Source organism: Cyprinus carpio, chromosome A19, assembly GCF_018340385.1.
Source record: "Cyprinus carpio isolate SPL01 chromosome A19, ASM1834038v1, whole genome shotgun sequence".
Lineage (NCBI taxonomy): Eukaryota > Metazoa > Chordata > Actinopteri > Cypriniformes > Cyprinidae > Cyprinus > Cyprinus carpio.
In genome coordinates, this window is record NC_056590.1 from 24,255,835 (window position 1) to 24,272,466 (window position 16,632).

Here is a 16,632-nt window from a genome sequence, read left to right on the forward strand (position 1 = left end):
GGCAGTTTTTGAATTTGTTCACAGACTGCAACATAGGATCTGAGCTTTACAGCAGATGGAGATGGTGATCGCGTCTATTCCTCTCACAAATCAGCCTCCGAAGAATATTAATACTTGTGACTGTAGTTGTATCTGCCTGTTATATACTGTGTTTTATATTGGCAAATAGTTAGGTTTAGGGGTAGGAGTTGGGTTATATGTTACGAATTGGGAGTGAGAATGGGTTGATTTTGGGTGAAAATCTGCAGAATACTTATTTGCTTGCATATATTCCATTCGAGCTTGATCATAGTGTTTATTTGTTAACATCATGTGTTTGATTTCCTCCAGATGGTTGGTGTTTGCAGAGCCCTTCTTTCAGGGAGTCCCACGAGTGCTTGAAGTCGGGGGATTCTCCACCCCAGCCGCCTGGGGCGTCACACATCCATACGTTGGCTCCCTCCATCCGCTTAAAATAGTAAGTGTCTCCTCCTCAGTCTGCTGTCCTTTTTGATCAGTGATTCCACAGCATACCAGTAATTAATCATTTATATATTAAATAAATGTTTTTCATAGGGGGAACCTAGAGTGGAGAACCTCTTTGAGCCAAAAGTAAGTGTTGAGTTCATCAGCTACCATGTAATTAAGCAGTCATGTAATTTGTGTTGTTTACAGGATCAAGGATGATTCATGTTTGATATCATTTGCTTTTAACAGATTGTGCTCTATGAAAAGCCATATTTCACTGGCAAAAGCAGAGAAATCTACACCAGCATGAGAGATTTCCTGTCAAGAGTGGACAAGCAACAATCACTGTTTATGTTCAGTGCAGGATCCATTAAGGTTATTGGAGGCTGGTGAGTGGTGAAAGTGTGTTTGATTGGGAATGAAGTGGGGAAAAGAGCAAGAACATATTTACTACACAGTAAATATGTAGTAAATAGAAAGACATATTTACTACACAGTATACAGGACATTATCTACTTATTTTGTTGTATTGCTTTCTCTCTTGTGCTTGACTTACTCCATCTATTTTGTAGCTGGGTGGGCTATGAGAAGGAGGGCTTCCGGGGTCACCAGTATCTTCTGGAGGAGGGAGAGTACCATGACTGGCGGGTGTGGGGAGGAGTAAACTCAGAGCTGCGCTCAGTCCGAGTCATCCAAGCTGTAAGACAAACACAAAATAGATTTTACTGTTTTATTTTTTTTTTGTATATGATAAAATCTTACCAAGATTCATACCATTTAGTTTCAATAAAATGTTATTTATAAAAAATGTCTATACTCTGGTGTTAATAATAATAATACAATTAATAATAACAATAATATAATTAAAAATATTGAAGATATTAATATTTTATTTAATGTACTAATACTACTACTACTACTACTACAAATAATAATATTAATAATAACAATAATATAATACATTTTAAAATATATTAAATAGAATTTCTGTGAGTAGTGATAACTACAGTACATGTAAATATTTATACTGAAAATTATGGAAAATGTTAATATATATTATTATGTTAATATACTAATAATAATAATAATAACAGTAATACAATACATGTTTTAAAATTATATTTTAAATAGAATTTCTTTGATAACTATAATGGTATGGTAATATCTGTACTAAAAAATATTTTTAAAAATATAGAAAATATAACTACTAATAATAATAGCAATAATATAATACATATTTTAATAGTTTTTAATAGAATTTCTGTGACTAGCTATAAATACATATAAATCTGTTTTACAAATGGAAATATTAATACAATTTATTACATTAATACAATAAATAATACACACATTTATTTATTAATTTCAGAATCAGAAACACACACACAAGACATTGTCTTGGTGACAATGAAGTGTAGCTTGCACAACATTTTAGTGTTTAGTGCACTTCATCATTAAAACTTGTAATTGTAAATGAAAATTGAAAATAAATGAAAATAAATGTTCAAAATTATTAGTATTCATTTTTGGACTGTAAAATCTGCTTCCTGTAGGACCTATCTGAGCCCCTGCTGGTGTTATATGGGATGCCTGAAGAGGAGAATGTGGAGAATGAAGAGCCCACATTTGAGGTGGCAGAAACTGTCCCAGATGTGGAGCTGTTTGGGTTCGGCATCAACACCCGCTCCATCCACGTGCTGAGTGGAGCGTATGTTCTGATCCCTCCATCTTTTGATGTAGCAATGTTTGAGTGACTATAAAGCTCTTCCGCATACATTATCTGATAGTTATTGTCTTATTGCAGTCTGGTAGACTGAGCCATGTTTTAGTAAGTATGTGAACTGATTTTTCTTTCTTTCCTCAGATGGGTGGCCTACTCTCATGTGGATTTCTCAGGTAACCAGTATGTCTTGGAAAAAGGCTTCTACAACAGCTGTGAAGACTGGGGCTCTGTAAACAACCGTATCTGCTCCTTACAGCCCATCCTCACAGTAAGTCAGAGGCAATTTATTATTCATTAATCAAATCCAAACACTGTGCGAGAACTGTTCACTCAAATTGTGTGTGGTTGAAAATGCTTTGCATAAAGAGTAGATATTAGAGAACTTTGAGAGGCACAATCTCTAAACAGTTACTTTAGTTAACATTGTAAATACTTGCAATCCACTTCAACTAGATGTTAAATGTGCTGAAAAGGTATTAAAGTATTTCATTGACATTAATTATTTCATAGCCATGAATTCCCCTATGAATCTCCACTTAATATTCTGTCCTTGATTTCATTAATAAGGTTGTTCTTGTGTATTTCAGGCACCTAGTGAAGGACCCAGCTTCAGAAATGAGGTGAGCTGAGTCTCACTGAGGCTGCATTTATTTGATCAAAAATACAGTAAAAACAGCAAGATTGTGAAATATTATTACAACTTTTCTCTAAATGTAATTTATTCCTTTGGTGGAAGAGCTGAATTTTCAGCATCATTACTCCAGTCTTCAGTGTCGCATGCTTTTTCAGAAATTATTCTAATATGCTGATTTGGTGCTCAAGAAACATTATTATTAATAATTTTGAACAGTTGTCCCGCTGAATATTTTTGTGGAAACAGTGAAAAACTGCATTTATTTGAAATAGAAATCATATTTAACAGTGTTAAAACTTTTGAACAGTAGTATGTAAAGGAAATCTTCATCATTAACACACTGCATTTAATGAAACATTTGTCTTCTCTTTCCCTTTGCTGCAGGTGCTGCTCTACTCAGAGCTGGATTTCCAGGGCACATGTAGGGTGTGTCATCAGAACCAGGGCTGTTTGCCTGAAAGTCTAAGTGTCAAGTCCTGCAGGGTGGTGGGAGGAAGGTTAGTGAGAAAATTTAGGGTAGGACAAATGTTTCAATGAATGTATACAGTGGCCCCATAATGCATGTAGACACATACAAATGTAAACATTAGATTCAACATGCATTACCATTGACTATATTCATGATAATATGTTTCTTTCAGATTTTGACACTCTGAATTTGTATACCTCTGTTCATTTCAGTTGGGTGCTATATGGAGGAGAGAAGTTCACAGGAAACATGTATGTTTTGTCTGAAGGAGATTATCCCAACATGACCAGCATGGGCATCCCAGCTGACTCCAGCATTCGCTCTGTCAAAGCAGTTCCAATGGTGAGCAGAAACTCTGCTTTCTTAATATGTTTCTGGAAAGGAGGTGATCAGATGATCCGAGCCATGATCCAATGAGAAATCTGTATACGATACATTTAACTACATGTAGTTCTCTTTTTTTGCCCATTTGTTCTCTCTCTCAGACCTTTTCGGTGCCGTCAATCTCGCTCTTTGGACTGGAGTGCTTTGAAGGTCGGGAGGTCACAGTTGACACACAGATATACAACATGTGGGAGGAGGGATTTAATGCACATTTCCTCTCTGTTAGGGTCAACAGTGGCTGGTAAGTTTGCAGTGCTGCTTATTATTAGTACATCTGAGGTTTCATGTCTATTTTGTATGAGATTTTTAACATATGTATGTTAAAACCACATCAATCTATTTGCAGTTGGGTGTTATGTGAACATAGTAACTACAGGGGGCGCCAGTTCCTTTTGGAGCCCATTGAAATCACAAACTGGAATAAATTCAGCTCTCTGTCCTGTATCGGCTCCTTGTATCCAGTCAGACAAGTTAGTATCACCTTCACATGACCAATTATTTACACAAGATAACTAGAAAACAGAGTATTTCTTATGTATTTCATATCATTTTAGTATGTCCATTTTTTAATTGAGTGTTTATATCCCTATAGAAACAAAGACTGTTCCGCATCAAAAATAAAGAGACGGGACACTACATATCAGTGCAGGGTGGTGTTGAGGACATGAAGACAGGCCGCGTGGTCGTCACAGAGCAGGTGGAGGGAATGAGTGATATTTGGCTTTATCAGGACGGGCTCATCAAAAACAAGGTGCTTTGCACACCATGATGTTGGTGAATAATGCATGTATAGTTATTCGTTGTTTACAATGTCTTCAAGTCACCCCCTCTCAGATTTTTTTAACGTATGCTCTCTTTTTGTCAGCTGGCTCGAACCACGAGTCTGCAGGTGATGGGTAATGTGGAGTCAGGTGCTAAGGTGGTGCTGTGGACTGAAACGCGTGTGCCAGTGCAGACATGGAGCGCTCAGGTCAGCGGCACAATTTCCAGTGTCACCTTCCCAGGAATGGTGCTGGATATCAAAGGTAAGATATGGTTTGGTGCTTTATGTACAAAGTACAAGATTTATTACTGTATATTGTACCTATTTATTTTATTATTTATTATATGGCAATTTATTTACTATTTATTATGAAAAGTATTATTTTATTTCTATTCCTATTAATGTATTAAAGACAGAATTTTTGTTTAGAATTAAAAAAAGTAAGGGTAGTTGGCATCAACACAGCAGTGGCGTGCCATACTTCATCTAAATTACAGGGTCCTGCAAGAAAAAGACAAGACCGGCAAATCCGTGGCCAGAACACCAGAATATGAACGCTTGTGCAAAGTCTCTCGCTAAGCGTTTTCCTCCTGTAGAAAAAAACAAACACTTAACATGGCTTAATGTATTAAGATGCTATTAAAATATCAAATTAAATATACAGTTCATTAATATAATGAATATGTATATAGTATTTTCCTCACATACTGCAAAATGTGGCATAATGGACTAAGATGATAAAGGCCAAACTCAATATGCTTCTCTGCATTATTAAAATACATAACTAATATGTACAGGCAAGCAGGTGAGTCCAGAATAAACACAACATGCAAAGTTTCGCGTTAAGCATTTTTCCATGTAGAATAAACTGTCTACAACTCGTTTATATCACTGTCTTTGTCCATTAAGCTACATTATGTGTTTTATTTATAATGATTTTCTATAGGAGGAAAACATTTAATGTACGATTTAACGCACTGCGTTCTGTACTCGCCTGCTTGCCTGCACGGAGCTGATCCTTTTAAAATCACTTAATGCATTTCATAATGCACGTTCATATTTGCTGGTCTCTATATACATTGAGTCAACAACAAGACATATAGGCTAGGCCTACTGAATTGTCTTTATCATCTTGGTCTGTTGTTAGGCCACATTAAGCGTTTGCTGTATGGGAGGACAAAGTTTGCGCATTGTCTTCATAGCCATCTGCCTGCCTTGTAGTACATTAAATAATAACTATATATCGAATTTGGTCTTTTAATTGAACTTAATGTATCTTAATACATTATGCCATATTAAGTGTTTGTTTTTTCTACAGGAGGAAAACGCTTAGTGAAAGACTTTGTGCATTGCGTTAATATTCAATCTTACAATTGAAACGCATTACCCTGTACAATCTTTTTCTTGCAGGACCCTGTACGTTATAGTAGTAGGCCTACTAATTTAGTTTTAATCGTTTAATCACCACCACAGCGTCTTGTCTCCATTGGCAACATGACAATTTGTGTTGATTGCAAGTGACATCACAGGTAGCGGAGAGTGCAAGTGGCGATTGCAAGTGACATTGTAATTTAGTTTCTTTTTTAATAGTCTTCACCACCTGGCTACTGTTGTAAAATGTTGAGAGATTCAAACAGAAAGTTATCAATAAATAGAACAAAATAAAAAAAAAAGACTGCAAGTGACGTTGCTAGCGGAAGCACAAGTGTCTGAGAGTGCAAGTCTGAGAGTGCAAGTAGTGCAAGTGCAAGTCTGCAGCCAGACCCTTCTCATAAAAGCTGCTTTTTTAACTTTCTGTTCATCACAATTACAGTTTCAACAGAAATATGAAGCAGCACTGTTAAAAGCATTACGCAGCTGTTTTCAACATTGATAATAATAAGAAAAGTTTCTTGAGCAGCGTATTAAAATTATTTCTGCAGGATCATGTGACATCACAGGAATAAATGACATTTTAAAATATATTAAAATAGAAAACAGTTATTTTAAATCGTAATAATATTTCACAGTATTACTGTTTTTACTGTGTTTTTTTGATCAAATAAATGCAGCTTCTATGATCATACAGAAGTTCTTTAAAAAGTATTTAAAAATCTTACCAACCCCAAACTTTTGAATGGTAGTGTATACTTTCTCTTATAAATATAAAATATCTCAATTTCTTTATTAATATATGGGTTTCGACCTAAAATTTAGATTTTGGCAACACTAAAAACATTCTCCAGGAAATCTAATTTCTCTCTTTTTTTTCTTTTTTTTACAGGGGGTAAGACATACGACAAACAACATTTAGTGATTCGAGAAGAGAATGAGGAACATGCCACTCAACAGTGGGAGCTGGAGTTTGTTTAATCCCGCCCACTCTCTTCTTCATCTGACCCCCCTCTCCTTTTGACTCCACCCACTTCTCCTGCCCCAACAATGCAAACACTATCTGTGAACTGACATTTGACACTTTGAGGGCACCAGTGAATCATCCTTACATACAATCAGAAGATGTTGGGCGGGGAAAGGTTCTCCTGTCAGTAGAGACTGTATAATAGGTAAAATGAATCATAGCTAATGTATTGCCATTTAAAAATGAGAGAGAAGCAGAGGTCAAATATCATCCAGCATGCTAGTTTTCTTGATTGTGGAATATAAAGCTCTCACCTATGATGTGTCTTATTTGCACATACTGTAGTTTGAATAAAACATATAACCTACAGGTCATTTACACACTGTTGATGGTGCTGGTGGTTAAGTCACTTAAAAACTTTTTTTTTTTTCCTGTTTCCCTATGCATCACGTGTGAATGTCATCATTGCATATGAATCTGGCAACTTTCCAAGGATTCTTTCATTTCTGCTCATTTTATTTGTTTACAAGCTAATGTTGTTTTGTCTAAACATTTATTTGACATATTGGGTATACTTTAATATCAATGTCTGCGATTAGTTTATAGTCATTGCAAATGCTACCGATGTGAATACTGGCAGATTTCCGTCTGTTCTGTTGTTTTTAATACCAAAAAGTGTGCTTATGTCAGTCAATATAAAGTTGCCATGGTTAGGAAAACTTTATTATGTATAAATGTTATTTTCAAAGTACAATGTAAAATATTATGTAACAGGGAGTGGTTTTACTTTTGTAATAAAACATTAAAAAAAAATTCTGAATTCATAAAATTTTCACTTATGTTTTATTATTTGTGTTAATTTCTTAGAACGGTTCTTCAAGAACATCTTGTACAGTATTGGCATACATATCCAGTAGTGCTTGTTTATTCGTTTTATTCCGTTTAACTTGGTTTAGGAAACATGTACTGCCAGACTGCTGAGATCAGATACGATCAGTGAGACTCGAGCAGTGACCTGACTGGAGCTGCGAGGTCAAGAGCAGCATGTTTGCTACGTGTGTAAAGATGTCTGATAACGGCTGCTGATGAATGACAAGTATGCAAATGCATGTTTATGCTATTTTGTTTGTTCAGGTCTACAAATCAAACGTCACACCTGATGATGTTGTTCTTTCAGTTGTAGGTAAATTCTTGTGATATTTTCAACATTTGACTTGTGTTTATGGGCACAGTCACATGCAAGTTCAGCTCCACTAACATCTTTGTTGACATTAACAACACCTTCACACATTTCTCAAATTACAACCTGTTTTATGCAGCTTAGCAAATAACTGACATCAAATCGTTTAAATGTACATTAAAACGTGTTCGAGAATTCTCTTTCAAAGTATCTTTAATTCAGAAATGTTGTTTTGGGGAGGAATCTAGTCAACTGAGTGTTCCAGTTAAGCAGTTTTTTTTTTTTTTTAAGTTCTTGTGTGTAGTCTCAAGGTTACACCCATGGGATATCTGAGCTGATCTGATCTGATCTGATCTAAGGCATTGAGAGCTTGTTTGGTTTGAGACATTGAGACATTTTGTGCTTCTTGCAGCAGACGAGCCTGAAATGCGGCGTATGGATGCTATTTATTTCTCAACAGTGATTTAAAAGCTTGAGTTTTCATCTTGCTTTATTAAGTTTGAGAGAGGGCAGATCAGGAGTCACCAAAAAAGCTGAAACTCGATCTCACCTGAGACTGAAATCTCACAGACACTCTCATTCTGAGTCTTCAGTATAGGTAAACCACCTTAAATAATCATCATCACTATCCGAGTCCTCTTTTTAAGTTAGTTAAACCTTTTTCCACTATTTGCTTTCCTCTTTTTGTCAGAAGGATCATAGCTGATTTGAATTTAATTTGAACAGATATGTTAAGTGAGAATGAAGTTGATTTCTTTGTTTATTAATTTGTCTATTTTTGCTTAAAAAATTAAGGAATTTATTTATTTACAATATATTTGAAGATCAGTGCTCTCTCAGGGGGTGTGGGGTTTTCATTATTTTTGTTAATGTTTTTTTTTCTCCCCATATACACTGTAAAAATGATTTCTCATGAAATGAGTTGTAAATAAAAAAAGATTACTGGAGTACATTTTACAATAAAATACTTTTTCAGTCTTTCTACTTAAAATATAATGTATAATTCATTGTTACTTGCCATTTCTTTAAAAGTAATAGTGAAATTTACTAGAGAAAATTGTTTCTACAAAAAAATTTTTCTCAGTGCAGCTTGTGCATAACTTCCTTGTACATTGACAAGGGGTGCCATGGAGATAGAAGCTAACTCACAGGAAACATCTCCACTTACGGTGAATGTTTGCATCTGTACATTTTTCTCTGCATCACTTTTTGTGTAGTACTTCAGTCCCATTGTTTGTCACTAAATCTCCTGTTTCTTCTTCGAATCATCTTCTCAATACCATTTTACTTTTACATCAGGATTCTTTTCTTCTACAATCTCCATCCTCCTCTTTACATTGCCTATATTTTTTATCATCCCACAGTCTAAAGCCATGTGGTGGGGCACCCTGGGGTCTGTTCGGCCTTTCCCAAATTTCCGTCCCGAGAGAGATGCTACAGTCCTTCACACTGCACTGGAGAAGAAAGGTACAGTTATATGAATACTCATGAGGCATGATTGTGGTAGTAAAATTCAATCTGCTAGTATTCTATCATATTTAATTGTTTTAATTTCAAACTACCATAACTTTTTGTTCGATGTGAGCACCATTGTGAGAATACTGACCAATCGCAGTAATGCTCAGAGACGATCTCTTGCCCAGGTCTACAAGAATTTCTCACAAAAAGTAAGTCAGAAACAAATCTCCAAATCATCACAAGCTAGTCAGTCTGTGTGTGTGTGGGGGGGGGGGGGGGGGGTTGTGTTTTTTAGAAGCCAAATACTATAAGAAGTGACTAGGTCATATAATACATTAGTATAGTGACCAAATGTCCCACAAGGGTAATACAATTTCTAATGTGTGTGTGTGTGTTACAGGAATTGGACGCAAGTCTGAAGAAGGTTCTTTCCGGTGATCTGCAGTCTCTGATACTTGGACTGATGATGATACCAGAGCAGTTTGAGGCCCATCGCTTACGCAAAGCCATGGAGGTTTGGCATTAATCACTAGTATAGTGCTAGTCTTTGAGTATGCAGTTACATGAGTGTGTGTGTGTGTGTGTGTGTGTGTGTGTGTGTGTGTGTGTGTGTGTGTGTGTGTGTGTGTGTGTGTGTGTGTGTGTGTGTGTGTGTGTGTGTGTGATTATCAGCGTGCCTTTAACTATAGATCGACATCCACTCAGATTGTATTAATTTTTTGTGTTTTCAGGGGGCTGGTACAGATGAAGAAACCCTTTTAGAGATTTTGTGCACAAGGACACCACAGCAGCTCTCAGACATCAGGGCTGCATACAATCAAGGTGCTTTAGGAATTATTTTCAAAATGTAAAAATGTTGAACCTTTTAATTTAATGAATGCAATTAAAAGCCTCTTGGTTTTTTTTTTTTTGTGTGTGTGTGTGTGTAAAACGTCTAACTTTTAACCCTACTCTTAGTGAATTAAAGCATTGCATATTGTCATAGAGTTAAAAAGCTGTTATGCCAGTTGGCCTCAAACCAATTATGCCACTGTCTAAAAAAAAATATTACTAATAAAAAAAATTAAAAAAAGTTTTTGGTATGATGATCAATCAACATGAGCACTAAATATTTACACAGAATTGTGTTCATATATGACACAAATTACTTATTGATTACTGCAGATTTCTCACTGTAAAGCAACACAAAAATGCTGTAAATTACATTGCTATTTTTGGGGTCTGTTAATTTTTTTTTAATAAATAAAAAGTTAAAAATAAAAACGTTTATTTGAAATGGACTTTTTTGATTACAATGTAAAAGTCTTTCCTGTCATTTTTCAATCAATTTAATGCATCCTTTTTTAATAAAAGTGTTAATTTGTTTCAAAAATAAATCTTACTGACCCCCAAACATTTAAACGCTAGTGTATATCTTATCACAATAATATTTAATTCAATAAGTATTAAATATATAACAGTGCTAACTGCAAACATTGTCACTTTAACAGAGTATAAGCGGGATTTGGAGAAAGACTTGATAAGTGAAACCAGTGGAGATTTTTCAAAGCTCATTGTGGCGTTGTTGAAGGTAAGACCTGTAGTACCTCCTGTCCTGAATCTCACTGTTAAATATTTACCACCAAAACCATTTTTTATTATGTTGATACATCATCACAATGTCAATATCTCTTGCTATGCGAGTAATCGTGTTCATTCTCTCTGTTTTTTCTCTCTCTCCTTTATCAGAAAGAGATTGGGCCAGGAATTATTGACCAGGATATAGCAGTGAGTCCACATTCATAACAGATATGTCATTTTAGGATGAATTGTTCCTTTAAAAGATTTCTGGCTCTCTCTCAAATGACTGCTTTCATGTCATATTAAGAGATGTAGCTGATAAAGATTTAACTATAAAACCTATGATGTTGACTTTGCTTTATTTGATCTGTTGCACTGCGACGGCCAGTACTGTACAGTGACTTCTAGATGACCTCTGGAATAGTATTCAGATTGTAGATATTTCAGCTCAGTTAGATCACAGGGATGACAGATATCCAAAGTTTTCTAATTCCCCTCAGATAAAATGCATATTTCATATACCTGTTTGAATTGTGTGATTGAATAAGTTTATTTTCATTTTGTTTTACAGTCTTTATCTGAGGAGCTGAAAAACAAGAAACCTGCAGCTGATATTTGGATCAAATTACTCACCACAAGAAACCCAGACCATCTTAGAACTGGTGAGTTCTGATCTAGCTATAATTTCAGGGACAAAATTGTTGGAAAATGTCTTCAGAAGATAAATGTGGAAAACTTCTCCTTAAGAACATTGTTCATAAAGACACTAAATAACATCTTTAGTCTACAAACCTAAATCTAGGGATTTTATATTTTAAGGTATTTCAAAATTTGACAGCTTATACTTTTGATGGAATTGTTGTGCATGAGATGTGTCAGAACGTTTCATTATTACTGTTTAATATCTGCCATTGCTTGTAGTCCTAGTGTTTGGAAAGGTTGTTGTTTCCTGTATATTTGGTATGGGTATTGTAATTACTTATGTAACATTTTTGACTAATTCGATGCATACAAATCCTTGGAACATGTCCATATGTACAATTTAAGTCTTCTTGTATGGTATTTGTAAGGCCGACAACAACAAATATTTTAAATATCTGTAAACAGTGATGTTATTTCTACTTCAGTGCTGGAAGAACTGGAGTTTGAGAAAGGCCAGACAGTCGAGGATGCTTTAGAGGGACATTTTAAAGGAATCCTCTCTGGAGACCTCAAAAAGGGCTTAAAGACACTAGGTAAAGCTGGTTTATGTGTGTTTGAGGATGTATTAATGTGTGAGTGCTCAATGTGTAATGATCAGTTAATGTAAATCCACAAAGCATTTGCAATTCAACTCTTTCTTTTTCTTATCAGTGCAGTGTTTAAAGAACCAGTATCTATTCTTGGCACAACGGATCCAAACTATGAAAGTAAGATTGGGATTTTTTTTTTTTATTTTTTTTTATTTTAGAACTATCTATATCTATATCTTTATAAATGTCATTTCAAAAAGCCAAATATTTATTAATGCCATTCCTAAATTATTTACTTTAAAACTTGATCTTGTGCATGATCAGGTTTTGTCAGCATTTTTGGTCCCAAATGTCCCATCAGAGAGTACAGTAAAACTTAAAACCACCTATATGATGAGCTAAAAAATACAGAAAAGTTAATTTGAAGGTTTGGTTTGAGGTTAGTGGATAGAAAATATAATTTGCTCAACATAAAAACAACAGAAGTCCCAATGATCATAGAAAAATGTTGTGTAAGTGTGCACACAATTACAATTATAGAATAAACTTACGTTTCTTGGATGGCAGCTACAGTATGTATCAGTGAAAAAAAATATTTTAAAGAATTTATAGCAAGTTATTCCCTAAAATACAACTTGCTGAATCCATGCAAAACATATGCAAATGCAAAACGGGAAGTTCTTTAAAACAAATATACAGCTTTACACAAATACTGAGATCACTTGTTTATACACTGTATAATGCTCAGGTGCCCACATACTTTTTTTTTTTTTTTTTTTTGCTTTGAAACAGCTAGTTTAATATGTGATATATTAGCTAGTAAGATATTTGTTGACATACTCTGTCCTGTACTCTGCAGTCATCGGTGGTCCAGGGTGTGATGGTGGCTCACAGTGAGGAGGATCTATTGAGAGTTAGAGTGGCATACCTTCAATCAACGGGAACCTCTCTGTACACGGCCTTACAGGTCTCCACACACACACACACACACACACACACACACACACACACACAGACACACGTCTTTAAACCAGTCTTCACCATCATTTTTAATTCCAGCAAAATAATGATTTTTTTATTGTTTTTTTTTTTTTTCTCAATAGAACAGTTCAAAGGTGAACTCCAGCAGGGTTTGTTGGCTATATGCCGTGCAGAAGATTAGAAAAAGTGCTGTACTGTATATGATACAAATGATAAACATTTGCGTGCACACAGTGAAAGCACAATCCATCCATTTTTTTTTTACTGAAAAGCTTTGTGTCTGAATGAATAAATAAATTAATAAAATTTTACTGAGAATTGCAGCACTGTCCTTTATGAATCCCTGTGGAAGGCAATACAGTTTTAATAATATAATTTTCAACTTTTAATGTCAGTTATGACTTTTGTTCTCATAATTTTCATCACTTTTTATGTCAATATATTGACTTCTATATCATAATTATGATTGACCAAAGCATGACTTTTTTTCTTATGTGGCAAGAATGGTCTTTCATAGCGTTCAACTTAAATCTCTGGTTTATTTATTTAAATTATTGCCCATAAGAGTTTTTAAAGGTTAAGCAGAACAAACAACTTTTGTTTGAGGGGATATTTTGAGGGGAATTATAGTTTTGGGGGTAAAAGTCCTAGCTCTATGAGCTAGAGGCCCATAAAAGGCCTGTGAAAAGACCAGCTATGGTCAAAAATACCCCAAAACACAGTTAGGTAAGAAGTAGGGAACAATATGTGAACTACCTAGGTCATGGGGTAAAAGGCCCTCTAGTTGCCTTTATAGTTAAACGAAACAAACTTATTCTACCATAATATTTCACAATAGGCCCTCTAGTTTCATTTAAATATAAAAGCAACTAGAGGGCCTATTGTGAAATATTATTGCAATTTAAAATAATGGTTTTCTGTTTTAATATACTTTAAAATATAATTTAATGCTGTGATCAAAGCTGAATTTTCAGCATCATTACTCTAGTCTTCAGTGTCACATGATGCTTCAGAAATCATTCTGATATGCTTATTTAATATCAATATTGGAAACAGTTTTGCTGCTTATTATTATTTTTTTTGTGATTAATAAAAAGTTAGGTGTCAGTCAAAAGTGATAATTAAGACTTTTATTGTTAGAAAAGATTTCTATTTTAAATAAATGCTGTTCTTTGAACTTTTATTCATCAATTAATCCAGAAAAATGTATCACAGGTTCCAAAAAAAATATTGATGATAAATCAACATATTAGAATTATTTCTGAAGGCTCATATGACGCTGAAGACTGGAGTAATGATGCTGATGAAAATTCAGCTTTGCATCGCAGAAATAAATGACATTTTAATGTATATTAAAATAGAAAACTTTAGGAAAAAATCCTCTTCAGTATCCGACTACTAAATTTATTGACCCAGAAACATGAAGTCAACTGTGTCATTTGTCATTCTTATCTTGTAGGTTGTTGCTTTGTTTTCCCAGTATGTCATGAGATCATAAACTGAGTAAAAATAAATTGATTTTGCTTAAACTATTTTAGTCCAGAAAAGGCTCACTTACTAAAGTAAATACATTACTGTCACATTAAAATGAAAATCTACACTAGTCTTTGCTATGAAAGAGACACATGCAATCAACATTTTTTCCCCCTTTATTTCAGACATTATTTTAAACTATGCATTTTTCATTTGAAATCATATGTGCTTTTCAGTCCTCATTTGTGATGCATCAAGCAGGTTGGTGCAATCATAACAAACATTCAATCAATAAAACTATTATCTGTTGGTCAGTTTTGGCTTATGCTACTGTAAATGTAATAGTCATTTATATACTCATCAGTTATTTATAAAGTATATACATATAGTCTATACTTTTATATACTACTTATATTATATTATACAGTACTTTGCAAAACAGTCCAGCTTAGCTTTAATCTAGGGCTGAATCAAATAATGCTCAATTCAACATCATGTACAGCAGGACGGATAGAAAATAGCTGATGACTGTAACTGTCAGTGAGTTGCTGGACGACGTAGTTGTCCAAATTGTAGTCTGTCCAACTGTTGTCATGGTGGCGTTCACTGGCATTGAGGAATTCATCATTGTGGTCATATCAGTCATGCTACTTGAAAATTTAGTTGTTTGAATCATGCTGGGCTCTGAAGACGGAGGCGTTGTGGTTGGCTGATCTGATGGAGTTGTCACACGTTCCTGCAAAGTCGTCCCAGTGGCTTGAGTTGTATTTGAAGTATTTGTGCTCGTTGTTATGGGTAAAGTAATTTCAATTGTTGGAACAGTGACTTGAGCTGTAGTTGTAGTTGAAGTCTTTACAGTTGTTGTATTTGTACTTGCAACTGAAGTATTATCAGTTGTTGCCAAGTCAGTTGTCACAGTCGTTGTCACATTAGTCTTTTAGGAAACAATTAAAAAGCTTAATTAAATTAAACAATAAAAAGCTTATTATCCACTGCCAATTTTAAATGTTAAAAATAAAGCACAATGATGTGTTTGTTCCTCAGATTTGATTGGTGTGAAACTTCCCCTTCCCTATTACTGTTCTCAATACTGTAATATAATTGTTGTAAATATAACTTGGGAAATCATGTCCTTAATAGTTTTTCTTGTCATCCAGTAAAAACATCTGAATATATTTGAAACATGATACATTTACTTGAGAAGCAGAACAGAAGTCATTTTATTACTCCATCAACTTACTCCATTGTTTCAATCATAAATCTCACTACGTTTTGTTAGTTTTTTGCTTAAAACAAGAAACACAAATAATTCAAGACAGATTTTCTGATAATAATTCTTATTTTAACAGTTTTGTTTGTAAAATATTTTTTGTTTTCTTTTAGTAAGATGCAAAGACATTTTTACTGGGAAACAACAGAAAAAGGAAAGATTTTATTTCTGTATATTTTTCTTAGTCCACTGACAAAGAAGTTTTTTTTTTCTTTCTTGTTTTAAGCATAAATCTCACTATGTTTTGTTAGATTTCTAGTTAAAACAAGAAATAAAAATAATCAAAAATAGATTCTCTAAAAACAGGTCCTTTTTTTTTTTTTTTTTTACTGGGAAACCACACAAAATATTTCTTCTGTATATTATATTATTATTATATCCCAAAAAGTTCAATATTTGCATTCTCATATAGCTTTGAAAAGAGCTTATCAGAGTCTGACCTCGTCTTAGCCTATTCAAGACTACCTGCCCACACATATTTCAATAACTTATGATAATATTGTAAGACGTCAGCATTGTGTGGAGTGTGAATATAAAATATGCAGGTTATTGATGGATGTATGTGTATTTACCTGAGCCTGGAAGACCAGCAGTGCCAACATGCAGAATCTTATGATCATCCACTTCATGATGTAGAGAAAACTGTAATCAGAAATGATACCAAAGAGATTGAAATTTGCTTCAAACTGCGACCAAGCCAACAGGTGCACACAATGTGGC

At 34.4% G+C, this 16,632-nt stretch overlaps 3 protein-coding genes across 9 annotated transcripts in view; 2 read left to right on the forward strand and 1 right to left on the reverse strand.

Moving 5' to 3' along the window:
• Positions 1-7,578, forward strand: part of LOC109045393 (serine-rich adhesin for platelets-like) — a 36,614-nt gene extending 29,036 nt beyond the window's left edge. The window contains exons 9-22 of the mRNA XM_042777147.1: positions 331-457; positions 556-591; positions 697-836; positions 1,020-1,146; positions 2,001-2,155; positions 2,312-2,438; positions 2,758-2,790; positions 3,189-3,301; positions 3,486-3,615; positions 3,759-3,898; positions 4,004-4,127; positions 4,250-4,408; positions 4,523-4,682; positions 6,684-7,578. Of these exons, the coding sequence (XP_042633081.1) occupies positions 331-457; positions 556-591; positions 697-836; positions 1,020-1,146; positions 2,001-2,155; positions 2,312-2,438; positions 2,758-2,790; positions 3,189-3,301; positions 3,486-3,615; positions 3,759-3,898; positions 4,004-4,127; positions 4,250-4,408; positions 4,523-4,682; positions 6,684-6,772 (1,660 nt within the window). The 3' untranslated portion in view covers positions 6,773-7,578. The remainder of the gene's footprint in view (positions 1-330; positions 458-555; positions 592-696; positions 837-1,019; positions 1,147-2,000; positions 2,156-2,311; positions 2,439-2,757; positions 2,791-3,188; positions 3,302-3,485; positions 3,616-3,758; positions 3,899-4,003; positions 4,128-4,249; positions 4,409-4,522; positions 4,683-6,683) is intronic.
• Positions 7,579-8,280: 702 nt separating this feature from the next.
• Positions 8,281-13,487, forward strand: LOC109045633 (annexin A2-like). Of its 7 annotated transcripts, none has more exons than XM_042777152.1 (14): positions 8,281-8,536; positions 8,630-8,664; positions 9,023-9,107; positions 9,303-9,405; positions 9,517-9,605; positions 9,797-9,910; positions 10,128-10,218; positions 10,887-10,966; positions 11,125-11,163; positions 11,528-11,618; positions 12,084-12,191; positions 12,310-12,365; positions 13,048-13,155; positions 13,292-13,487. In XM_042777152.1, exons 3-14 carry the CDS (start codon positions 9,066-9,068, stop codon positions 13,451-13,453), a joined length of 1,083 nt encoding a protein of 360 aa, XP_042633086.1. In that variant the 5' UTR covers positions 8,281-8,536; positions 8,630-8,664; positions 9,023-9,065; the 3' UTR covers positions 13,454-13,487. The 7 variants fall into 7 exon arrangements, with proteins under 7 accessions (XP_042633086.1, XP_042633088.1, XP_042633085.1 ...); XM_042777151.1 differs by having other exon boundaries at positions 8,283-8,536; positions 9,028-9,107; positions 9,303-9,404; positions 9,516-9,605; XM_042777154.1 differs by lacking the exon at positions 8,630-8,664 and having other exon boundaries at positions 8,282-8,536; positions 9,059-9,107; positions 9,303-9,404; positions 9,516-9,605.
• A 1,313-nt stretch (positions 13,488-14,800) lies between these two features.
• On the reverse strand, positions 14,801-16,632 carry LOC109111303 (cell wall protein DAN4-like). The gene is made up of 2 exons (XM_019124239.2): positions 16,485-16,632; positions 14,801-15,576 (listed from the first exon to the last, which is right to left on the reverse strand). Exons 1-2 carry the CDS (start codon positions 16,539-16,541, stop codon positions 15,124-15,126), a joined length of 510 nt encoding a protein of 169 aa, XP_018979784.1. The 5' UTR covers positions 16,542-16,632; the 3' UTR covers positions 14,801-15,123.

What these genes read in the sequence shown, in the direction of transcription:
- LOC109045633 (XM_042777152.1), top strand. Translation starts at nt 9,066, where the DNA reads ATGGAGATAGAAGCTAACTCACAGGAAACATCTCCACTTACG. An exon ending in ACAAGAATTTCTCACAAAAA is followed by an intron (nt 9,606 to 9,796) that starts GTAAGTCAGAAA and finishes TGTGTGTTACAG; the next exon opens with GAATTGGACGCAAGTCTGAA. An exon ending in GCTTACGCAAAGCCATGGAG is followed by an intron (nt 9,911 to 10,127) that starts GTTTGGCATTAA and finishes TTGTGTTTTCAG; the next exon opens with GGGGCTGGTACAGATGAAGA.
- LOC109111303 (XM_019124239.2), bottom strand. Translation starts at nt 16,541, where the DNA reads ATGAAGTGGATGATCATAAGATTCTGCATGTTGGCACTGCTGGTCTTC. An exon ending in TGCTGGTCTTCCAGGCTCAG is followed by an intron (nt 15,577 to 16,484) that starts GTAAATACACAT and finishes GTTTCCTAAAAG; the next exon opens with ACTAATGTGACAACGACTGT.